Consider the following 26,442-nt stretch of genomic DNA (forward strand, 5'->3'; position numbering starts at 1 on the left):
AAATTTATAGTGGTTCGGAGCCAACTCTTGCTCCTACGTCCACTCCCCAAGCCGCACTTGGGTGTTCACTATAATTTCTAGGATTACAGCCGGTTGTTTTACAAGCTCACAACCCAACTTGTTGTTTTCACGAGATTACAACGAACTCGGCCGGTTTTCACAGGCTCACCGACTAGAACTACCTGATTGTTTTTTTGGGTTCACAATCAAACCCAGTTGGTTTTCTCCGGTTCACCAACCACAACCTTACACCGTTGGTTTTATATTTGGCTTACCAACAAACCTTACAATCCTTGATTCAATCCCCAGATTGAATCAAGTAAGAAAAATAGAGTTTGGGATTTCACAGAGAAAGCTTCTAAACAAGCAGATGTGAAAACAATAAATGCAAAGTAAAGTTAGAAGCCCTCAAACAAATTTTAGATTGGAAAGTAGGGGCTTCTCGATTTCTGAGTCTCCTCTGAAAGAGCTGAAGATTTGAGGACAGCAGGAGAGCCTTGAATGCGAAGGAAGTACTGGTCGAATTGCCTTGAATGCACTTCTTCCTTCTTTTGCTTGTATTTACTCTTAAGAAGCTCTTGGTAGGTGGAAATGCCTTTTACTTGAATGGAATAGCTCTTTTATTGTCTGCTACTGTTCACTATGGCTATTTAAGGGGTTTCTTTCGAAAACTAGCCGTTAGGAACAGATTTGAAGCCGTTCTGTCCAGTCTGCACATCCTGACAATGTGCCCATTGGGATCGGAGTCGATTCGTGCGATCTGGAGTTGACTCGGCTGTTACTGGAGTCGACTCGTCCTTTATAGGAGACGACTCACCCACTGTTCAGGATTTGAATTAAAGTGCTTGTCCCATTCTAGAGTCGACTCGGACCAAACTGGAGTCGACTCACCAATATCTGGAGATGACTCGGCACTTTTGGAGACGGCTCGTTCTTAGGGTTCCAGAAATCCATTTATCTGCTTTTCTCTCTCGAGTCGACTCGGGTTCTCTTGGAGTTGACTCGGCTCTCAGAGTTCGAAAAGCCGATCCTCTGTCTGTTGATCTGAACTGCCTCGGAGTCGACTCGCACTTTGTTGGAGTCGATTCGGCTGACTTGAGGGTCGACTCTGAAATTCTTGGAGTCGACTCATTTACACGATTACTGAGTTTGGTTCTCTGCCTCTCAGTCTGCTTTCTTCTGAGAGTCGACTCGGGCATAATTAGGAGTCGACTCGCCAAACGTCGGAGTCGACTCACATCCTTCTGGAGTCGACTCGGTAACAGGGTCTAAATCCCATCGCTCTATCTTTCTGTCTCTTACTCCTTGGAGTCGACTCGGAACTGTCGGGAGTCGACTCGGCAAGCATCGGAGTCGACTCGAAATCTTTTGGAGTCGACTCGGTGACAGGGTCTGCAATTCATCTTTCTATCCTTCTATCTGTTCTCAGTCGGAGTCGACTCGTAGTGTACCGGAGTCGACTCGAGCTTGTGCCAGAACCTTTGAAACATATGGAGTCGACTCGTAATCTTTCGGAGTCGACTCGAGCCTCAGACTTTGTTTCAAATTGAGTTCAACACTTAGCCAAATTACTTTGAACCAAGGCTTGAGGCACTTAAACAGAAATTCATATAATTGCCTGAAACACTTGATTGAATTCATTAGTACAACATAAAATATACTCAAATGCTTTGAGCTCATCAAAATCAAATAGGGGTATAATCTATCACTCCACATTTACTCTCCCTAAAATGGCCGTAAGGGCCTCAGACCTATCAGTAGGGTGAGTGGGAGCTATACCCTCTCTAGAGAGGTGGAGGACTCGTGCAATGAGGTCCTCCGAGATGCAGATGGGAATGTTGGCTACCCTCCCTTGAATACCACTGCCACCCCGTGTGACGGTGCCATAGAATTTCCGGACTAACCCAGGATATGTAGGAAGGTCAAAGGAACAAAAGTACTCTAAACCTTGAATCCTAAGACGATGCCCTAGAGTGAACCCTTCACTGGAGAGGAAGTCAATATTGACCTTCCTTCCGGTTGAGACAACCCTCCCGGCGCACGAGCGTGAGGGAGTCGACCGAGGCGGAGAGGGAATCGGAGGTGGTGACCTCACAGGTTCATTCCGCGCCTTGGACCGTCTTTCGGCGCCGCTCGCTGCAAGAGGTCTCTTCCGGCTAGGGATAACGGCTTTCCTAGGCATCTTGACCTATCCAAGGATGGAGAGACATGAAAAGGGAGGAAAAAATGGAGGAGAAGTGGAGAGAGAAGGCGGAGACGATCGGGGGAGACGATTCGAGGGTTTTGGAACAGTGACGGCCGAAAAGAAAGATTGGGAAAAGTCATTTCGTTTAAGGTTAAAAAACGGATTTCCGACCTCGAGTCGACTCCTGAAAATTCGTGAGTCGACTCGCCCACGAGTCGACTCTCAGAATCATCTGAGTCGACTCGAGCTCTGGCACATAACCAAAATCTTAGTTAATACCGTGCCAAAAGAGAGATATGGTAATTTTTAGAGCTCAAGGAATGATTTGATGATCATAGATGTGGACTACTCTATCAAACATAAATTATGATCAAAATCAATGAATGAGAGAAAAGAATCAAAGAAATGGATCAATCACTCCTAACCCTCTTCTAAGAGTACAAAATCGATCTTTACTCAAGGGTTTTGTGAAGATATCAGCAAGTTGATCATCAGTACAAACAAATTCAAGCATCACATCACCATTTAACACATGATCTCTTATGAAGTGATGTTTTATCTCAATGTGTTTAGTTCTTGAGTGTTGAATTGGATTTTTAGTTAGATTTATGGCACTTGTATTATCACAGTTTATGGGAATCTTATCTTGCTTAATGCTACAATCTTCAAGTTGTTGCTTGATCTATAAGATTTGAGCACAACAACTTCCGACAGCAATATATTCGGCCTCCACCGTAGATAGTGCAATCGAGTTTTGTTTCTTGCTAAACCATGAGATTAAGTTTTCTCCTAAGAATTGACATTATCCGCTGGTGCTTTTTCTATCAAGTTTACAACCAGTAAAGTCAGAATCTGTGTATCCTATTAAATCTATGCTTGATTCTTTAGAGTACCATAACCCTATATCTTTTGTTCCTATTAGATACTTGAAAATTCTTTTAACTGCAATTAGGTGTGATTTCTTAGGATTAGATTGATATCTAGCACACATGCATACACTAAACATAATATCAGGTCTACTTGCTGTAAGATATAATAATGATCCGATCATATCTCTATACAGCTTTGGATCTACTGACTTACTTGATTCATCTTTGTCTAGTTTGCATGATGAGCTCATGGGGGTGCCAATTGACTTGTTTCCATCCATATCAAACTTCTTTAGCATTTTCTTGATGTACTTTGCTTGATTGATAAAAATTTCTTCCTTAGATTATTTGATTTGTAGTCCGAGGAAGTAGTTCAACTCTCCCATCATGCTCATCTCAAATTCACTCCGCATTAATTCAGCAAACTCTTCGCAAAGACAATTGTTAGTAGCACCGAAAATAATATCATCGACATAAATCTGCATTACTAACATATCTTTATTTTTTTTTTCAAAAACAAGGTTGTATCAACATTCCCTCTAGAAAATTCATGGTCTAATAGAAATTTGCTAAGTCTTTCATACCATGCTCTAGGGGCTTCTTTTAGACCATAAAGTGCTTTATTTAATTTGTAAACATGGTTGGGGTATTGATAATTTTTAAAACCAGGAGGTTGTTCTACATAAACTTCCTCATTAATATACCCATTCAAGAAAGCACTTTTTACATCTATTTGAAATAATTTGAAATCTTTAAAACATGCAAATGCTAGTAACAATCTAATTGCCTCGAGTCTATCTACAGGAGCAAAGGTCTCATGAAAATCTATATCTTCTTCTTGATTATAGCCCTTTGCTACTAGTCTAGCCTTGTTCCTAACCACAACTCCATTTTCATCAAGTTTATTTTTGTACACCCATTTAGTTTCAATTATTGAGTATTCAGAGGGTCTTTTAACTAAGTTCCATACTTTGTTTCTTGTGAATTGGTTTAGTTCCTCTTGCATAGCATTTATCCAATTTACATCATTTTCAGCTTCTTCAATGTTTTTAGGTTCTAAATGTGATACAAATGCAAGGTAATTATTTAAGTTTCTAAGGGAGGCTCTAGTTCTAACAGGTTGAGATGGATCATCTAAGATTAACTCTTTAGGGTGACCGTGAGCATACCTCCAAGCCTTTGTAAGCCCATGTTCAGCAATTACCTCTTGGCTTGTTGAATTCTCTTCAATTTGCTTCGGTTTATCCTCTTGTAAGTTCATGTCGTCCATCTTTTCCTCAAGTATCCCTGCATCATCATCAAAAGCTACTCTCTTGCTAGAGGAAGCATCATTAGTCTCATCAAAAACAACATGAATAGATTCTTCAATAACAAGAGTTCTTTTATGAAGACTCTATATGCCCTACTCGATGTAGAATATTCCAAAAAGATACCTTCATCAGATTTGGAATCAAATTTACCTAAGTTATCTTTACCATTATTATGAATGAAACACCTACAACCAAAAACATGAAAGTAGTTAACTTTGGGCTTTCTATCTCTCCAAAGTTCATAAGGTGTTTTCTTTATAATTGGTCTCAATAGAACTCTATTTAGAATATAACATGATGTGTTAATAGCTTCACCCCAAAAATACTTTGGGAGATCACTTTCACACAACATGGTCCTAGCCATTTTCTCTAGGGTTCTATTTTTTCTTTCCACCACTTTATTTTGTTGTGGAGTCCTAGGTGCAGAAAAATTATGAGTTATCCCCTTTTTACTACAAAATTTTTCAAATAGATGATTTTCAAATTCTGTTCCATGATCACTCCTAATAGCTATAACTGAAGTATTTTTTGCATTAGTTACTTCCTTATGGAATTTCTTAAACACTAGAAATGCTTCATCTTTATGAGCTAAAAACATGACCCATATGTATCTAGAAAAATCATCTACTATGACAAGACCATATTTGTTTCCACCAAAGCTTGTGGTCCTAGTTGGTCCAAAAAGATAAATGTGAAGTAGCTCAAGAGGTCTAGTAGTAGAGACACAATTTATAGAGTTAAAAGAACTTCTAGATTGTTTGCCAAATTGACATGCTCTACAAATTTTATTTTTCTTAAATTTCAGCTTTGGTAAACCAGTCACAGAATCTCTTTTAATTAATTTAGATAGTGTGTCCATGCTTGCGTGACTTAATTTACAATGCCATAATTAACTTGCCTCATTGAGCTTAGTATAATTAGCTACTAAGCAGCGGCTGTTTTTAGCAAGATCATCAAGATCTACTACATAAACATTGCCACGTCTTAGTCCTTTGAAAACTAAGCTATTGTCAAATGAATTGGTTATGATGCACATAGATGGCTTAAACAAAACGTCAAAACTTCTATCGCATAATTGACTAATGCTAAGTAAGTTATGCTTGAGACCATCTACAAACCGAACATTATCAATAAGGGTTGAAGGTGTGATTTGTATTTTACCGATACTGATGATGTGACCTTGGTTATTGTCTCCAAAAGTCACTACACCTCCTTTCTTAGATTCTAGGGTGAAGAATTGCTCCTTGTCACCCGTCATGTGTCTTGAGCAGCCACTATCCAAGTACCAACAGTGTTTATTGAGCTTGGCCGCAAGACACTCCTATACACAAAGAAATCAAGTAGTCTTAGGTACCCAAGTTTTCTTGGGTCCTTCTAGGTTAGCTATGTTAGTTTTTTTTGGAACCCAAACCTTTTTAATCTTTCTTTTAGCTTCTGTTTTTCTATAGTTGCATACATTAGCTTTATGTCCTACTCTATTACAACAAAAACAGATTACATTTTTAGCTTTACTTTCACCGGCTTTTACAAAGAAGTTTTTAAAAATTTCTGTTTGTTCTTAGGCTTATACCCTAGCCCGGCTCTATCAAACATAGCTCTTTGACTATTAAGAATCATTTCTAGTTTTTCAGAGCTATAGGTAAACTTCTCAACAATAGGTTTATATTTTTCAAGTTCTTTAGCTAATTTCAAGTTTTATTCATTCAATGATTTAACATTATTAATTGAATTATCTTTTAAAGTATGGTTATTGTTTTTAAGTTTAGAAATTTCCTTAGTTAGTCTTTTTTTATCTTTAGTTAGTGTATCAGTTTTTTGAGTTAGCAATTGGTTGCTTGTTTTAAGTTCTAAGTTTTCTTTAATAATAGAGTCCTTATCCTTAATCAGTTTTTCAGTTTTATGACTGTAAGATTGATTAGTTAGCTCATTTTTTTTTTTTAAAGACTATTGTCCTATATTCATCCATTAGTTCATTAAAGGCATTATACAATTCTTCAAAGGTAAAATCTAAATTTGTTTCAGATATTACCTCATTTTCGTTTGCCATAAAGCAGAAATTGGCCTTCTTTTCTCTTGTTTCTCTTCCGATGATGATGATGACTTATCGGAGTCACTCCAGGTGGTGACAAGAGCTTTCTTCTTCTTGTACTTGTTTCCCTTCTTCAGCAAGGGACAGTCGGCTCTGAAATGACCTGGCTTCTTGCATTCGTAGCATCTGATTCCCTCACTTTCCTTTTTCTTACCTTTATCCTTGTTGAAGGAACTCGAGGGAACTCTCTTCTTATGGAAATGCTTCTTTCTATTGATGAATCTTCTGAATTTTCGCACAAGAAGAGCCTCTTCTTCATCTTCCTCATTGTCTTCTTCTTTACTACTGCTACTGCAAGAAAGATCTTTGTTAGAAGAAGTAGACTTGAGGGCAATTACCTTTTTCTTATGGAAGGATTCTTCTTCGCTGTGTTGTTTCATTGTGAGCTCATGCGTCATTAGAGATCCAAGGAGCTCCTCGAGTGGTAGCTTGTTCAAGTCTTGTGCTTCTTGGATTGCCGTGACCTTGGCTTCCCATGACCTTGGTAAAGAACGAAGAATTTTTCTAACAAGATCACTGTTAGTATAACTTTTGCCAAAGCTTTTTAAGCCGTTGACAATATCAGTAAATCTGGTGAACATGCAAGAGATGGTTTCATTAGATTCCATTTTAAATAGTTCATATTTATTAACTAGCATGTTGATTTTAGATTCCTTAACTTGATTTGTGCCTTCGTGGATCACTTCAAGTCTATCCCATATCTCTTTTGCAGAGTTACAAGTAGAAATTCTATTGAATTCATTAGGGTCCAAGACACAATAAAGAACATTTATTGCTTTGGCATTTAATTATGCCTTCCTTCTATCATTATCATCCCAATCTTTTTCAAGCTTGGGTATAACAATGTTATCAACATAGATAGAAGGAATATACGGTCCATTAACTATGATGCTCCAAACATCATAATCTTGGGCTTGGATAAATATCCTCATTCTAGCCTTCCAATAGGTACAGTTAGCTTCATTGAAGGATGGAGGCCTATTGGTGGATTGCCCCTCACTAAGGAAAGATCCAAAAGGGGTTGTCATCTTAATCTTTTACTCTTTTTAAGGATTGGAACACCAATCGATATGAGAGCACCTGCTCTGATACCACTTGTTGCCCAAGGAGACAACCCAAGAGGGGGGGTGAATTGGGTTTTAATTAATTATTGACCAATTAAAAATAAGGTGAGTGATTAACTAAACCTACTGCAAATGAATTAGTTAGATCACAAGATGTAATGAGTGAAGAGAGTGAAAGAGACAAGGTGCAATACAACACAGAGAGATTTATAGTGGTTCGGAGCCAACTCTTGCTCCTACGTCCACTCCCCAAGCGGCACTTGGGAGTTCACTATAATTCCTAGGATTACAGCCGGTTGTTCTACAAGCTCACAACTCAACTTGTTGTTTTCACGAGGTCACAACGAACTCGGTCGGTTTTGACAGGCTCACCGACTAGAACCACTCAATTGTTTTTCCGGGTTCACAATCAAATCCAGTTGATTTTTTCGGGTTCACCAACCACAACTTTACACCGTTGGTTTTATCTTTGGCTCACCAACAAACCTTACAACCCTTGATTCAATCCCCTGATTGAATCAAGTATACAAAATAAGAGTTTAAAGTTCACAAGAAGAAGCTTCTAAAAAAGCAAGTGTGAGACAATATAAACAAAGTTGAGTTAGAAGCCCTTAAACAGATTTTAGATGAGGAAGTGGGGGCTTCTCGATTTCTGAGTCTCCTCTTGAATGTGCCGAAGGATGGAGGACAGTAGTAGAGCCTTGAATGCGAAGGAAGTACTTTTTGGTTTGAGTTGAATGCACTTCTTCCTTCTTTTTCTTGGATTCACTCTACAGAAGCTCTTGCTGGTTGAAATGCTTTAATGCTCAAATGGAAAAGCTCTCTTGTTGTCTACTACTGTTCACTCTGGCTATTTAAGTGATTCCTTTTGAAAAGTAGCCCTTAGAGAGTGATTTGGAGCCGTTCTGTCCCGTCTGCACATCCTAACAATGCATCCGTTGGGATCGGAGTCGACTCATGCGATCTGGAGTCGACTTGGCTGTTACTGGAGTCGACTCGCATTTTACTGGAGACGATTCGCCCGCTGTTTCAGATTTGAATTAAAGTGCATGCCTCGTCCTAGGGTCGACTCGGACCAAACTGGAGTCGACTTGTCAATAGCTGGAGACGACTTGGGCACTTGGGGGTCGGCTTGTTCTCAGGGTTCTAGAAACTCAACTTTCTGTTTTTCTTCCTCGAGTCGACTTGGGTTTTCTTGGAGTCGACTCGGCTGACTTGAGAGGTGACTCGAGATCTTCAGGAGACGTCTCATTCTCAGAGACCGCAAAAACTGATTCTCTGTCTTTTGAGCTGTTCTGCATCGAAGTCGACTCGGGCCTTGTTGGAGTCGACTCGTCTAATCTTGAAGGTTGACTCTGAAACACTTGGAGTCGACTCGTTCACAGGGTCTCCGAAACTGAGTCTATGCCTTTCAGACAGCTTTCATCTGGGAGTCGACTCGGACAAACTTGGAGTCGACTCGCCAAGCGTCGGAGTCGACTCACAACCTTCTGGAGTCGACTCGGTAACAGGGTCTAAAATCCATCGTTCTGTCTTTCTGTTTGTTACCCTTTGGAGTCGACTCGGGACCATCTGGAGTCGACTCGCCAAGCATCGGAGTCGACTTGAAACCTTTTGAAGTCGACTCGCTAACAGGGTCTAAAGTTCATCATTCTGTCTTTCTGTCTGTTATCAGTTGGAGTCGACTCGGAGAGTCCCAGAGTCGACTCGAGCTTGTGCCAGAAACTTTAAGTGTCCCGGAGTCGACTCGTAAAGTTCCAGAGTCGACTCGTGATGCAGACTTTGGTTCAAATTGAGTCAAATACTTAACCAAAATACTTTGAACCAAAGCTCGAGGCATTTAAACAGAAATTCATAATGATTTGCCTGAAACACTAGATTGAATTCATTAGAACAACATAAGACATACGCCAATGCTTTGAGCTCATCAAAATCAATTAGGGAATACTCAATCACTCCACAATAAGGCCAATAGAAGGGATTGTCTGTAATTTAGATTGACATTTTCTGCATCGATTTTTTACATATGATATTGATAAAAATTGAGTGTCATTTGCAAAAACAATCTCTAAATATTATTGCAGGCAATTATTTTGAACATTGAGTGAGTGGTTTTGGTTGTGCAGGGACCTGAGCAAAATGCACTGGGGAACTTGCTTGTGCTATTCCTTCTAGGAGGTATATTCTCAGGAGTTGCACTTGATTGGTTGTGGCTCATAGGCAAAGGCTGGTGATGCTGCAGCTCTAAGAACACTTGAAATCTGGGGATGACAGCTTATTTATTTGTATAGAATTAATACAGTCTTTTTTATGTTATTTTTATGAGTCCGACATTAAATTTCTGTAGTTCAATGTCACATGTGACTGGTGCATGATTTTTATTTCTTCCTCAAAACATGAAACAAAAATGGAAGTGTTCTTTTGAGATTCATTGAGTTAAAATTTTCATGCTGTGTTTGACTTCATAGCATATATAGCATTACTTCTTGTTTGAATTTCTGCAGCTTGATCGAACACACTAAAGAAACTGGATGGTTCATTCAAATTTAAATCAGAACACAAATTGTTTCATCAGATAAAAAGTCACTAGAAATTCTTGTGTCTAGTTTATAACAAGCTTGCAGGACGACAATTGATAGGCATATCTGACTGGATATCATGCAGAATTTGTCATGCAGAGAAATAAAAATGCAGTAGTGTCTTTGTTTTGTAAGGATGTGGTATTTGGTGTTTACAATTACGGAGTATTTAATATTTAGCATTTTGCCTCATTGAAATTTCAAGTCTTTCCTGCATAAAAATCACCCAGATTGACCATATATCAAAGTTCCATCCTTTTTTTTCTGCAAGACTTCTTTTACTTTGAACCTACAATTCTCTTCTTCATATCCTACTCCCTCTCTAAGCCACTGGAGCTCTTTAATGTAAATTTCCCAACTTTAACGTTCTCAAAATTTGTTTATACTACCAAACGCTAAAATTAGTTTGCAACATGCTCAATGTGTACTCTTATGGATTTTAAATCAATCACTAATCAAAAATTCTCTTGAATTTATGGGCTGAAACTCCCTTGCGATTTAGCTAACTCTTTTCTAATCAGCTGGATAAACCTTTTGTCATTCTCTTTTTCTCTGGTCAAACTTCTCAGGAGCAAACTAGATTTACTAATAAACTTTTCTTTTTTTTTATCCTTCAAGTACACTAAACAAGCTGCAAATAGATGCATCTAACCCTCGGCTAAGAGTTTCCCAACCATTCTATCTTGAAGTTTTTGTTTCTTTTTTAACTGTTTGTTGCCAACGATCTGGAAACAGTGTTACCTGTTGCCACATATTATAATTTAAATTATTAGTTCTGTTTTTTCTACATAAATGGAGACGACCTATCAAAAACTCTCAACATTTCGAGACCTTGTGAGAAACATTGATGTCAATTAGAAGTAGAAATTATGTTAATAGCATACAATTATTCCAGCCTTATTTCTCTACCGAGTTTGTCTCTATCATGTCTTAGAGAAACCACATCAAGGAAGGCAGCTCTCTCCTAACAGTCAGCGGCTTGACATGGTAGTACCCTCTGCAGTGACTTGCAACATACCACGACAGTTCTACAGAAACAACACTTTTCATCTTCCATCAAAAAATTCCTGTTATCTTCCATCTCTTCCTTCTACTCCAGCAAATCTTTTGCTGACATACAACTACAACACCATTGATCTGTAGTCTCCTTTTTTCAACGGGACTTGTCTTCCTTTGAGCACTCTCCAAGTGCTTCAAGGTCTGGGGCACTCCCCAATCACTCAAATAACATGAGTGGTCCTACCGCTATCGAATTGAGGGAAGCTGAGGCCATGAAGAGCTGTGGCCAGCATCATGCAAGTCAACCCTCCTGCTGAACTTGAAGAGCTAGACCTAAGATGCTTTCCGAGAAACATGGCACCAGATTGGCTTAGTCCTAGGAAAATGAGGGCCCTGAAGAAGCTGTACATCAGAGGAGGAAGGTCATGCAATCTTGCCAGCCGGCAGAAAGAAACTGATGTTACCTGGCCAGTTGAGATAATGCGTTCCAAATTCTTGAGTGAACTGGACATAGAATAGTATAAATTTCTAAAGACATCTCCACATCTAGTTTACCTCGAGATCCATAGAAGCTTGGATCAACTTCAGTGAGGCTAAAGACTAGCCAGGCCAGTGATATGGAAGAGACTAGTTGATTGCCACACTGCTGGTGCAGCTTTTTTTCTTTCTAAATTAGTCTGTTATAAATTTCAAACGATTTCAGTATTCGAGCATTTTTTGGAGAATGAGAGGAAGATCTACCGCATCTTTGTGCTTTCATCTTCCACAGGTATTGTTGCTACCTTAATCAGAAAAGCGGCGCAAGGAAGGGGAAAAAAAGATGAAAAAGAAGAAGAAGAAGGGACGGCGGCACTCACCTTCCCTGCCGCCATGCCCTCCTCCTCCTCCTCCCATCGGCGTGGCGAGTTCGGCCTCCGCCAGCCGCCCAGTACGGGCAGACTGTGAGCCCGGCGAGCGGCCGCGCCGTCGCGCGATTCCCCTTCCTCCTTCCCATCAGCTTTCAAGAAAAAAAAACCGCCGGATCCCGGTTCACCGGCGGTTCTCCTCTCGATATCCGGGAAACCGGAGGTCGGAGTTGCGGGGAGAAGGCGGCGGGCCGCCGATCAAAGGATTTCGGCAGCCTCCGGCGGTTACTTGGGCGAGGACGGGCCGCCGGATTCGGCATCCTCCGCCCGATCGTGAGGAAGAACGGCGACTTTGGGTTTCAGCTTTTTGGGTTTCAAACCGAAATCCAAATCCGATTAGCAAAAAAGAGAGATACGTTTCAATTTAGCCCCTGATGAAGTATTGTATTTCATAAGAGTCTTTAGGAAATTGCATTTTAATCCCTATCATAGAAGTTTATTCATAAAAGGTTCCCAAATATTTATGTTGTCCAATGGTACTCTGATAATTACGCTGTGGTCCCTATCATATGTTTTATTTCATAAAGGTCTTTCATTATGTTGTTACAAATTTTATGTACTCTCATATTTGGACTAAATAATGATATGTTTTATAAAGATCCCTATTTTTGGAGAGTTATAAGTTTTAATGGACAGTGACCACCAAAGTGGCGTATTCAATTTAGGATCCATGTGTTTGGTGTTTCAAGGGATTAAGAGTTATTAATTTTTTATAAATTACATGCCATTGGTAGATCAAGATTGATGAATGAAGTTATGGGCATGGCTTGTTAATCCCTTTTTTTTTTTCTTTGGAGGGTTATGGATTTTAATGGAAAGCGGCTCATTCACTAAAATTTGTAAGATCATTCTGTTGATATTTTGAAAGGGATTGGGAAGTATTGACGAATTATTGCACATAATCATCAAAGGGAGTTTATTGCATGTTATAATTCTTAAGTGAAATATTTTTTTTTGGCTAGTGAGTATGCATGGTCTAGAAATTCATTCTACTAGAGTAGATGGACCTTTGAAAGTTGATGATAGCTTATTAGTTGGTTCCACTTTACGTTTGAGAGGGTACCTTATGTGGGTTGCTTTTTTTCCAAAATAAGTTTGTGGCATTGTACCAAGGGTTCTCATTAAAATAATGCTTATAAAGATTTTCAAGCATATTGGTTACCTTGATTTGTTAATTAATTAACTACATCAAGGTTAATTAACTACATCAAGGTTATCTAGCAGTTAGAACCTTCACTGTGAATAACACTACTACTCTTATTGAAACTATGACTAGAACAAACTACAAAATATGAAAAGATGACATTGAGCTAGCATTGAATTTGATGGATTTAGATATTGCACTTAGGGATGATTCCCTAGGTTACTAGTGCGAGTACTCCAAAATAAAGCTGCCTATGAAAAGTGGGAGAGAGCGAATTGTTTTAGCTTGATAATCATGAAGAGATCCATATCTGATTCAATTCTAGATGCTATACCTGATAATGATAATACTAGACAATTCTTTGACATCATAAGTAAGAGGTATGTATAATATGGTTACTGTTGTGGTTCAAATTTGGCCCGAGGGTGACCACGCTGGAGGAATCGAGGGAGCCGCCGGCGGTTGGAAGGAGAAGACGGGAGCCACCTCCTGCGCGACTGCCGTACACCTGCACAAAGCCTCACGGTGTTTCCGGTGAGGGCCCTCTAACGATCAAGTTAGAGTGGGATCAATTTAGTCCAGCCAAAAAAAGGGCCCCTTCGAAGTTACCTCACCGAGCTATTTATAATCCTGGTGGAGTGGCCTAGATGGCAAAGGCACTGTCGGCCCTCATCATGAGGGGGCGTGGCTCTGAGCCGGATGGCGCGCAGCTTAGGCTGGTTGGTGGCGTGTAGTACTATCCGTTCTTAAGAACGGTAGGGTGTTGACAGTCACAACAGGGTATGACCGGAGTAATCAAGATGTCGCCTGACTGTTGAAGGCCGGCTATGGAGACATGGCATGATAGTATTGTAATGTAAGACCACGTAGGTGGGCATAGGCGTGCACATGGATGTGGTCGTTGCCGAGGTCGAACTCGTTGAAAGGTTGCATCATGCGTTAGCGAGGTCGGCTTGACGGGTGCTGAGAGCAGCTCGGCTTTTCGGATTCCGAGGTGTGCTCAGTGGAGCGCCCCGAGCTCGAAGGTCAGGGCTTACTGTTGAGGTAGGCGCTCCAAGCTTGGTCGGGGCAGGTCGACGAATATCTGAAGGCACCCCGAGCTTGGTCGGGGGAGTCGGTGAATACTGGAAGGATCTCGAGCTTAGTCGGGGGAGTCGGCGAATATCTGAAGTTAGTGGAGCTTTTGGCGGAGTCTCGAAGTCAAGCTAACTCTGGGCCGAAGTGAAAGTTCAACCGATTTGGCTTTGACGCTTATCGGGCCGAAACTGGGCGGCTTTTTAGTTGTGGGTTGGACGATCCATTTTGCCCCCCATCAGTTACGATGAGGATGGGAGCTAATAGATAAATTAATTATATGAGGTACGATGGTACTGGTGGTGTTAGGGTTTATATCATGAAACTAGAAAGTATTGCATCTAAGATCAATAGTAATGAGATTCCTATCTCTAATAATTTTCTTGTGCATCAAGCTTTTAATTCTCTTCCTGTGCAATTTAGCTAGCTAAAAACTACAAATAGTTTGCAAAGGGATAAATGAAATGCGAACGAACTTATTCTGCTTGTGTTTAAGAGGAAGAAAACTATCTTAGGAAAATGGGTGAGAGTGTTAATTTGGTGTATCAGTCACGCCCTAAGGATCTCACACATAATAAGAAAAAGAAAAATAGTTCCAAAAGAGATGGTTGGACTCACAGTTTTGAAGTAAAATTAGAATTCTAGAGGCCTACAAGCTGCTATTAAGAAAGCTCTCAAGTACTTCTTTTGTAAAAGGAAGGGTCATAAGATATTTGAATGTTTCAAGCATAAAAGATAACTAGAGAAGAAAAAAACCATGCATGTAGATGGTATTGTCTCTAAAAAGTGTTGGGTCACATTTTTAAAGAGAGGATTCAAAAGTTAATTGATGATGAAATTCTGTTTTCGTTTAATTTTGGTGATTTTCATACTTCTGTTGACTGCCTTAGGTCCAAGTTTACGAAATCTAAAAGAAAAGAGTCCACATACAATATTAAACTTTAGAACTCATTCATACATGTATTAGTGGGCCCCTAGATCCTACTATTTATAGTAGTAGGCATTTTATTATTTTCATTGATGACTTTCTAGCTCTGATACCATATGTTGAATTTTATGGTTTGATTTATGGCCTTTTTGTGTTCTAATCTCTTGCATGTGGTCCATAAAATCCAACATAGTGATGTGTAGAAAGTTACTAGGGTTTCTTGCATCTCTTAGTGAGAGTTTAAGGGAGAAAGATAGTATAGCAGCTCTTGAGGAGAACATTTTGGGTGAGGCATCGTTGTGAGAGAAAACCGAACTCATTGTTTAGATCTTTCTTTTTTAAAATAAATTTATTTTTCTCTCTCTAAATTTTTCTTCCACTACTATTGTTTGAATTAATTAGAGATTTTAATAATTCATTATGCGGCAGTGCAAGTGTATGGGCTCTTGTTTCTATGATTCATAAGTGAATCATAATAATCATTGCTCTTATCATCTCTTTCATTGAAATCAAAAAATTGAAGAGCACCAATTATGTTTATTGGAGGTCCTACATCAAGTCTTATTTAGTTGGACAAGATTTGCGGAAGATCGTGAATGGGACCGATACAATTCCTGACAATATAGAAGTATGGAAAGAGAATCAAAGCTTGAATAGCTATGCATATTTTTCAAATCAATGTGGATGAAGATAATTATCAATATATTCAAGATATAGAGGATCCAAAGATAGCACGGGATATTCCTGTGTCTATTTACTCAAAGTCTAATAAGGCTCGGCTTCAATTTTTAGAAAAAAAGATTGGTCCTCTCAAACAAGATATACTTATAATCTTGCAATATTTTCTTAAAGCAAAGAAATTATTTGATGAGCTTGGCATGCCTGATGAAAATTCTCGATATGATGAAAATAAATAGTGGAGATTGTTGATTGATGGCTTCAATAAAGAGTATGATACTTATGGTGGGCTAAATAATTACATTAGCAGAATTGAAAAATATTTTTGATAATAATTTTGAAAATTTAGAAAAAAAGACTCCTTGAAGAATTTGAGAAGAAAAAAATCCTATTTAGAAGAAAAATAATAAATTCAAGGAGAATTGCCATAGACATGGAAAATTTGGTCAAAAAATTTAACCTTGCAAGGTGAAGTCAAATAATCTAACATCGTATCCTCTATATTATGATAATAAGAGTGCTATCTGATTGACGAGAAATCCGTTATTTAACGCAAGAAAATAGAGTATTGAGGTTTATCATCACTTCATTAGAGAGAAAATTGCAGATAAAAAAATTAATTTGTTTTCACTTTCCACAAATGACTATCTAACAGATATTTTTACCAAAGGATGGCGGTTGGGTGGTTTGAAGGTTTAACAGATGACGAAAACCGGTTGGCCAAATTTGGATATCGCGAAAAATATCAGCTCTGGGCATAAGAGCCCAACATGGATATCTAACAATATAGGACGACATATTAATTCGGAAAACATTCTTAGCGCTGATGTAACAAAGGAGTGGTTTAACTGATTCAGAATTAAAGCACAATCATGAGCCTTACATACTACTAGCCAAGGTCAATTATGATGAGGCGGGATCCATCTGCGAACCATTTTACAGAAGGAAACTAAATGGCCCCGCTTAATCCAACTGATCTTTACCAACAAATCAATTCCTCTACTGTCCCATATTGGTGTAATTAGGTTTGCAATAAAGCAGATACATAAATTAATTCATATTATGGCAAAAAGTCAATTCTCTGATCCTATAAACGAAGAAATGAAATTAGTTGATGACTAATTAAATTTTCTACTTAATAAAATAAAAAACATGCCTGCACATTAAAAAAAAAAAAATAAACAATAGCAATTTTCATCTTGTATGACCACAAAATCAAAACATATCAGCATATCTTCTGAATATGACTTGGACTTATTTGGTTTGTAGAAAGGTAAATTTTTCTTTCCATTATGAATAGCGATTGTATGGCCAATCATTGTGGGTATAATGGTAGATGCCCGAGACCAAGTTACTATTATTTCTTTCTCCTCCCTCATGTTGAGTTTTTCAATTTTTCCCGATAAATGATTAGCTACAAAAGGATTTTTTTTTAGTGAACGTGTCACAGCTGATTACTCCTTTTTTTTACATTTTAAAGATTGGCATTCTATGTCTATCTCGATCTAAGTATGGAGGTCAGAATAAATACAATAATGATGAATGGAAAAAAAGAGAAAATCCTTTAGCTAGATAAGGGGCGGATGTAGCCAAGTGGATCAAGGCAGTGGATTGTGAATCCACCATGCACTGGTTCAATTCCCCATTGGGTAGACCTCATACAATAACTGTCCTAGTTCTACCGTATCTTTTGTTTCATTTCTTCTGGAACAATCACAAAAACTTTTTTTATTATGGATCTACTACCAGAAATTCAATGCGTAATCTCAGCATTCAATGTGTATTCCTGAATAATCTAATTTTTCAAAAAAAAAACTAAAATGAATGGTGTTTTCTTTGATGACATAAGTTCTACTTGTAATAAGAATTAGAAGTTTCGGCCGATCGATGTCACAGCTGATGAATCAAGAACTTTCAATTGAACTAAACTAATCCTGTCAATTGGTTTTTTCTTCCCGTCACTCTTGTATGGCTAGATCCAATCTCCTGGTCCCTGCGGAAAGGAAAAAGAATTTCACGTTCTTCCTTTCGGGAAGGGAGGGGCTGGGGACAGGCTAATCATTGACGAACCTTCGCCCACGTCTGTCTCCGAGTCAACTCGCAAACAACGGCGTAGGAGGCTTTCTCAAACCTCCTCTGTTTTCCTCAATTTTTCTTCACCAAAATATTTTTTTTAGAAAACTGATTTTTAAAAATATGATGCTTAGAAAAATGATTTTGGCATGTTTTGTTCACCATGAAATAGTGGTACACCTCAGAATAGCTTATATTTGGTTGAGTATCTACTTTCTTAAAAAAATTACATAAAATATTTATTATACCTTTAATAAAAAGAAGACCTTATTCATGGATTTTGATGGTTTAAAGGTAGTTTGGAAAAAAAGATCCCAACACTAGCCCGTGGAAAAGTAGCTTTTACCAAAAACCGATGCCTTACCACTTGGCTATACTCCATACGGTCGGTCCCTGGGGAGAGGGGGAAGGGAGAAGCAGGGCTCGAAGAAAACGAGCCGTGTATATCGTTTTTCTTTCTCATGCAATATAGAAATCTTATTTTGTATGGAAATGCTATTTTTTTATATCTCTCTATTGAAAACTCTAAATCAAATAAGAATTTTTTTTTTAATTCCTGTTGACCCACTTTTTCTTTTTTTTTCTACGAGCCAAACGAGTCCACAGTTCCATCACCACTCCATCATTTATATCATGCATTGCTTAGCATGAATCTTCTATTTCCCTCATATGTTTGGGACAGAGTATATGCCGATCTTGTTAGAATAATTTCAAAATATGGGCTTACACTGATTGCGTATTTTTGTTTTATAAAATGGGTTAGACGTATGACTCAGAATGATACTATGGTTAAGCCCAATATGATGTGTGATCATTTTATTTTATGGGTTTTTGGTGCACCTTGGATGTATAGGGTTGAGTCCTATTTATTGTGGTACTTTTGGTATGTAGGCCAGGAAACCCAATTAGGGTTTTGGAGCCTTTAATGGGAAGGCTCCTCTATGTTTCCTATATATAGGCTAGGTCCCCCTCTCCTCTCCATAATGGTTGATAGCTTGCCCCATTGACGGCTATCTTTTGTGAGGAGCAAGGAAGGAAAGATCCAGCCGCTATTATTCCAGATAATTGAAGAACGTATTCAATATGTCTTCCGCAGGTATATCCCTTAAACTTGAATACGGTATTATTTGTGATTCTAAATCTTAGCATGTTAAATTAATATGACTAACAATTGGTATCAGAGCCTCCATGCTAGGATTAGAATCCTTCATACACAATTATGATTTCATCTAGACTTACGGATTAATTTTATGCATTGGTGAATGGATCTTCTGCATAAATCTGCGTACAGAGATTTTTCATTGATAATCAAATATCTGATTTGATTTTAATTTAAATTTCTCAGAACATGATTGCATATTGTTTTCGGATTAAAAAAAAAAAAAAAGATTTTCACTGTTCATCTTCTTCCTTTTCTTTCCCGTGAGCTCTTCTTCCATGAAACAAAAAAAAAGGTGGGGGAAGGAGAGGCAAGGCCTCCCTGGACTCGCGTCCGACCTCCCCGGACTCGCGTTCGGCCTCCCCGGGAGGCAGACGGCATGGTCCCGCGGCGTGGGGGCTTTCTTCCGGCCACCCCACGGCCGACCGCAGGCCGTGGGGGCCTCTTGGCGTGGGGCTTTCTTCCGGCCACCCCACGGCCGGCCGCTGGCCGTGGGGGCCTCTCGGCATCGGGGGTTTTCTTCCGGCCACCCCACGGCCGGCCGCAGGCCGTGGGGGCCTCGCAGAGTTGGGGGTTTTCTCCCGGGCCACCCCACAGCCGGCCGCGCGGCGGCCCGGGGAGCCTCGCCGGCCGCTCGCAGTGGCCGGCGTGGGTGGCGGCCATGGGTGGCAGCCGCGGGCTGCCACCATGGGACAGCCACGGGCTGCTTCCCACACAAAAAAAAAGGAAGGGGAACAGCGGCGGCCAGAGGAAGAAGAAAGGTCAAAAAAAAAAAAAAAAAAAAAGGGATTTAGGGTTTTTCCCTTGATTGGGCTTGGTCCTACTAAGCCTAACCTGAATAGGTCCATAATTGCAAGTTGGGCCCTTTTATTTAGTCAGCCCATGTTTATTTCATTTTGCATTTTAATGGACCAGAATGGGTCCATGGTTGCAGGTTGGGCTCTTTTATAAACCAGCCCAATTTTATTTAATGGACCATAATGAATTTTGGACCCGGGCTAAGAGTTAGTAACCCATTTAATTATTGTTTAAATACTGAATAATTTGAATTAGGCCCTCATGCATATTAATTATTAAATTGTTAAATTTTGGACATTTCTTGCTATCATATATGCCTTGAATTTTGTGAGTAACATTTTTTGTTTAAATCACATGTGATTTTGATTATGATTATAGCATGTTTAATGGTTATGATTTTGTCACATAACTATTATTTTGTGATTAAAATTTGTTGGGCATAAAGACTATCCTTATTTTCCCATTAAGAGAATATTTTGAAATTGAAGTGGGTGGTAGTCACCAAAGTGGCACATTCACTGATATTTATCTGATTTTCTTAACAAAAAAAAAGGAGGGTAGCATTGCATTTTGCCAAATCATTGAATGCAATATCTTGCCCGAAGGTGTTATTGTGTATGATGATTTGGAAAAATGACATGAAGTGATTAATGGGATTGCATTAGCTTAGAATCATTCTTCTGCCCAAAGGTGATGGTGTTTCGAAAGCTGATGTGATTTTGTTAATTAGCTTCATGATATGTTTTAAGAGTACCTTATAGCGTATTGTGTTGTTAGCCCAAAGGCGACTCTACAATGATGCACCGAGGCTCTTACCGTAATTAGACTTATATGTTTTTTCAAGTTGATTACGGACTATCTAATTAATAGCCCAAGTTGATTAGATAGATATGTTATCATCCATTGATTGCATGCATCACTTTTGGATGATATTAAATAAAATATGTCGTTTCCGCAGTCTTGAATGCCTCTTCCCTATCAAGCCAATTGTCTGCTGTTCAAACCTTGACTGGAAACGAGACATAGACATAGCACTGGGTCTCTTGGGTTTAGATTTTGCTTTGGAGGAGCAGCCTTCAAAACCAACAGATAAGAGCACTATCGAATACAAGGCTGAGTATGTCAAATGGGAAAGAGCTAACAGGCTATGTTTGAAGATTATCAAGCGTTCCATATCTGATTCCATTATGGGTGCTATACCGGACCACGACAATGCTAAGAATTTTTTGGATGCTATAGGACAGCGATTTGTTGAGTCCGATAAGGCTGAGACTGGGGACCTAATGGATAAATTTATGAATATGAAATATGATGGTGTTTGTGGAGTTAGGGAGTACATCATGAAAATGCTGCACATAAGTTCTAAATTGGAAGCCCTCAAAGTTCCCATTGCAGAGCCTTTTCTTATCTATCATATTCTTAATAGCCTTCCTAGCCAGTTTAATCAGCTTAAAGTTGCTTATAATGCCCAGCGTGACAAATGGGATTTGAATAATTTGATTGCTGTGTGTGCCCAAGAGGAGTATAGAATACGTCGTGAGACTGTTGAAACTGTGCAACTGACGCATCAGCCTTCTCAAAACAAGAGGTCTTCTCATAATCGTAAGGGCAAGTTCCATAAGGGCAACAAACCTCACTACAATCAGCAGAACAAAGGATCTGGTGGGCAGACTTCTGGTGGTCCTAAAGGAATTATGAAAAAGAATGACAAATGTAAATTCTGCAAAAAGAATGGTCATTGGCAGAAGGATTGCTTTAAGTTTAAGGCTTGGTTGGAGAAGAAGAAGACTTCATCAGGTATCTCCTTGGTTTTGGTTTGTTTTGAGTCTTATTTGATAGATGTACCTTTAAATTCTTGGTGGATAGACTCTGGTGCAAGTATTCATATCACTAATTCCTTACAGGGATTAATAAGGAGACGGAGGCCAAGTGAGAATGAAGTGAACCTATGCGTTGGAAATGGAGTTCAAGTTAAAGTTGAGTTTATAGGAGCAGTGAAGTTATCCTTGGAGTCTGGTTTTTCTCTTATTTTGGAAAATATATTTTTTGTACTGACGATGAGACGGAATTTAATTTCTGTGTCAAAGCTTGATCAGACTGGATTTTCTTTTAAATTTAGTAATGGAATGATTGAACTATTTTATGACTCTCGTATGGTTGGACATGGCATTTTGTGTGATGGTTTATACAAATTGATTTTGGCTCCTGTTGATGAAATCTCTTGTGTTACTAAAGTTGGAAAGAAAAGGGCTTTAATTAGTGAATCATCCTCTATATTATGGCATAAGCGTTTATGGCACATTTCAAGAGAGCGAATGGAGAGATTGATGAAAGTTGAGATTCTACCCTCTCTAAATTTTTCGGATTTTGACACTTGCATAGATTGCATAAGAGGAAAGCTGACTAAAACTACAAGAAAGGGATCCACTAGAAGCGATGGTCCTTTGGATCTAATTCACACCGATATTAGTGGACCGTTACCTTCTACTATATGTGGGAACAAATATTTTATAACCTTCATTAATGATTTCTCACGTTATGGTTATGTTTACTTAATTAATGATAAATCCCTCGCTCTTGAAAATTCAAGATATTTAAAATGGAAGTTGAAAAACAATGTGAGAAAAGTATCAAAGTTGTGAGATCTGACCGTGGTGGTGAATACTATGGTAAGTATGACGAGTCTGGTCAGAACATGGGTGATTTTGCAAGATTTTTACAGCAAAGTGGGATAGTCCCTTAATACACAATGCCAGGAACACCTGAGCAAAATGGTGTTTCTGAAAGGCGTAATCGGACTCTAAAGGATATAGTCAGGAGTATGATGAGTAGAACAAATTTGCTAGAATTCTTATGGGGTGAAGCATTGAAATCTGCCATGTACATTCTGAACAGGGTTCCTAGTAAAGCTGTTGAGAAAACTCCTTTTGAATTATGGACAGGTCGTAAACCCAGTTTAGCCCATTTAAAGTTTGGGGCTGCCCAGCTGAGATTAGGATTTATAATCCTTATGAAAAGAAATTAGACCCCAAATCCACACCTGGTTTTTTCATTGGGTATCCAGATAGATCAAAAGGCTACAAGTTCTATTGTTCTAATCGTGGCACCAGAATTGTTGAGTCCATTACAGCAAAATTTTTAGAAATAATGTTGGTAATAGTGAGAGCTCCGTGTTAAATAAAATTTTTGCTGAACCGGATCAAGTTGTGGTTCTAATTCCTGTTGTACAAGAAAAAGTTATTTCTCAGCCAATTACAATAGTTAATGAAGAACCTGAGCATCAAGAAGAACTTCACGTTCCTCCTCCAACACCAGTAGAGTCATTTTCTGAACCACAAGTTAGGAGATCACAAAGGGAAAGAAAATCTGCCTTGCCTAATGACTATATTGTCTACTTACTGGAGAGTGATTTTAATATTGGGCATAATATTGATCCTGTTTCTTTTAATGAAGCATTAACAAGACCTGACTCAGATAAATGGCTGAATGCCATGGAAGATGAAATGCTTTCTATGAAGAGAAATAAAGTTTAAGAACTTGTTGAACTTCCACCACATGTTAAGGCTATAGGTTGCAAATGGGTTTACAAATCCAAGTTAGACTCAAAAGGGGATGTTGAACGACAAAAGGCTAGACTGGTTGCCAAAGGGTTCACTAAGCGAGAGGGCATTGACTATAATGAGACTTTTTCACCGGTTTCATCCAAGGATTCCTTTAGAATTATCATGGCACTTGTAGCACACTATAATTTGGAGCTTCATCAAATGGATGTTAAGACAGCGTTTTTAAATGGAGATCTCTATGAAGAAGTTTACATGAGGCAACCTGAAGGTTTTGTCGTAGAGGAAAAGAAAAATTTAGTGTGTAAGTTGAACAAATCCATATATGGACTCAAGCAAGCATCCCGACAATGGTATTTGAAATTTGATGAAGTTGTGACTTCTCTTGGTTTTGTTGAAAATACAGTGGACCAATGCATTTATCTCAAGATCAGTGGGAGAAAATTCATTTTTCTTGTTTTGTATGTGGATGATATTTTACTTGCCAGCAGTGACCTAGGGTTACTTCATGAGACAAAGAAAATGTTATCTGCTAATTTTGAAATGAAAGATCTTGGAGAAGCTTCCTTTGTACTTGGAATTGAGATACAGCGTGATAGAGACTGTGGCTTGTTGGGACTTTCACAGAAGACATACATACGACGCATCCTAGAGAGGTTCAATATGCAAAATTGTGCACCCGGTGATGTACCTATAGTAAAAGGGGATAAGTTTAGCGAAGCCCAGTGTCCAAGAAATGAACTTGAAAGAGAATCTTTGAAGAACATACCCTATGCAAGTGCTGTAGGGAGCTTGATGTATGCTCAAGTTTGCACTAGACCTGACATAGCCTATGCAGTAAGCGTCCTTAGTAGATTTCAATCGAATCCAGGACATGAGCATTGGAAAGCAGCTAAGAAAGTTATGAGATATTTGAAAAAGACTGAAGGTTATATGCTTACCTTTCAGCGTACAGATCATCTTGAGGTGGTAGGCTACTCAGATTCTGATTTTGCAGGATGTCAAGATGATCTGAAGTCAACTTCAGGTTATGTTTTTATGATGGCTGGTGGTGCTATTTCTTGGAAAAACGTTAAGCAAACTCTAGTGGCTTCTTCTACTATGCAGGCTGAATTTGTGGCATGTTATGGAGCTACGGTCCAAGCCATTTGGTTAAGGAATTTTATTTCTGGACTAAAAGTTGTTGATTCCATCTCGAGACCAATTACCATCTACTGTGATAATAGTGCAGCGGTGTTCTTTTCAAAGAATAACAAGAGTTCTGGTGGCTCTAAGCATATAGACATCAAGTACTTGGTAGTCAGAGATAAAGTTAAAGAAGGGCAGACAAAAATAGAGCATATAAATACAGAGGTAATGATTGCAGACCCATTGACTAAAGGACTCGCACCGAAAGTCTTTAAGACACATATTGCCAATATGGGCATTGTGGAAACTTTTGATATTTTGGGTTAGTGGGAGTTATTTATGTAAAAGAACTACGTTTTGGCTTGATCCTCTTTACGAGGTACGTAGGCAACCCATATGCTTCGGGTACAGCCTCTTCCAATTATAAAAAAAATATTTATCTTCCTATTTATAATTCTGTATTTTGTGCACAGAAATTATAATTATGTTTGATCATGCATTGCACATATGTCTTTTATTATGATATCATTTTGATCTCGAGATATAATGCATAAAGACATGATGTGAGTCTCTTTTGAGACATATGGCTTCTTTTGAAGTATTTATGAGGACCGATATGAATTAGCACACCTTTGATCACATTTTGGTGCTAATTTTATACTACATACCACCACATTGGTTGGAGGATGGGGATCCATGTCGATAAGGATGTTAGCATTTGTAGCTGTGGAGTGGTCTTACATCGATTAAATGGTGTAACGACTTCCATGCTCAATGTTGATGTTCTTGTTGGACCGGATCATGTATCCAAGGTGATTATCATTTGAGCTATATGTGTGGCCACTTTTGTAGTCTAACCCGAGAGTCGTTTTCAAAACAAAGTTTTTAAATTAATATGACAATCCGTGTTCGCCCAAGTGGGAGAATGTTAGAATAATTTCAAAATATGGGCTTACACTGATTGCGTATTTTTGTTTTATAAAATGGGTTAGACGTATGACTCAGAATGGTACTATGGTTAAGCCCAATATGATGTGTGATCATTTTATTTTATGGGCTTTTGGTGCACCTTGGATGTATAGGATTGAGTCCTATTTATTGTGGTACTTTTGGTATGTAGGCCAGGAAACCCAATTAGGGTTTTGGAGCCTTTAATGGGAAGGCTCCTCTATGTTTCCTATATATAGGCTAGGTCCCCCTCTCCTCTCCATAATGGTTGATAGCTTGCCCCATTGACGGCTATCTTTTGTGAGGAGCAAGGAAGGGAAGATCCAGCCGTTATTATTCCAGGTGATTGAAGAACGTATTCAATATGTCTTCCGCCGGTATATCCCTTAAACTTGAATACGGTATTATTTGTAATTCTAAATCTTAGCATGTTAAATTAATATGACTAACCGATCTTATAGTCAAACAGAGATGTCCTAGGGAAACCAAACTGTGAGACCCAGGTAAGGCTGTGAGACATCCTACAGAGTGAGATTTCTCACTTGAGAATCTTGCATATTGTTTTTTGAAATGCGTTGGCATCCATTTCTAGGCGCGCCACATCTCTTCAACTAGAGCTGCACTGCTCTGTTCTTCTTTCTGCGGGTCGGCCGGGGTTAATGGAAAAGGACTCAGGCCGATCCACCGGTCGGTTATAGTTTAGACTAGCGAACGCTGAGCTCCCCGGTCACGTCCAAATCCGAAAGCCAGTAGGACTCCACGCATGCAAGTCACGAGCGGACTGGCCCCACCGTACCGCCTCACAAAAGGCAAACCAACTGACGCCACGTCACGATGCCCGATATTTTAGAAGGGCATAGGGCCCACTTCCACGCACCAGCCAGCCGTCCATCTCTTAACCTTTTCCTCTCCACTTGCCTTTTTTTCCTAAAGTAGGCCAGAGCAGAACCCT

The 26,442-nt window shown here is 39.1% G+C and overlaps 1 protein-coding gene across 2 annotated transcripts in view; it reads left to right on the plus strand.

Annotated features, from left to right (window-relative positions):
* Positions 1-9,982, plus strand: part of LOC103724017 (equilibrative nucleotide transporter 3-like) — a 36,477-nt gene extending 26,495 nt beyond the window's left edge. For both annotated transcript variants that reach the window (XM_039117981.1, XM_039117980.1), the window contains one exon: positions 9,644-9,982. Coding sequence is in view for 1 of the 2 variants with exons in the window: in XM_039117980.1 (XP_038973908.1) it covers positions 9,644-9,751 (108 nt within the window). In the remaining variant the exon portion in view is untranslated. The remainder of the gene's footprint in view (positions 1-9,643) is intronic.
* The last annotated feature ends 16,460 nt before the right edge of the window (positions 9,983-26,442 follow it).

This window comes from Phoenix dactylifera, unplaced genomic scaffold (genome assembly GCF_009389715.1).
Source record: "Phoenix dactylifera cultivar Barhee BC4 unplaced genomic scaffold, palm_55x_up_171113_PBpolish2nd_filt_p 000294F, whole genome shotgun sequence".
In the NCBI taxonomy this organism is placed as follows: Eukaryota; Viridiplantae; Streptophyta; class Magnoliopsida; order Arecales; family Arecaceae; genus Phoenix; species Phoenix dactylifera.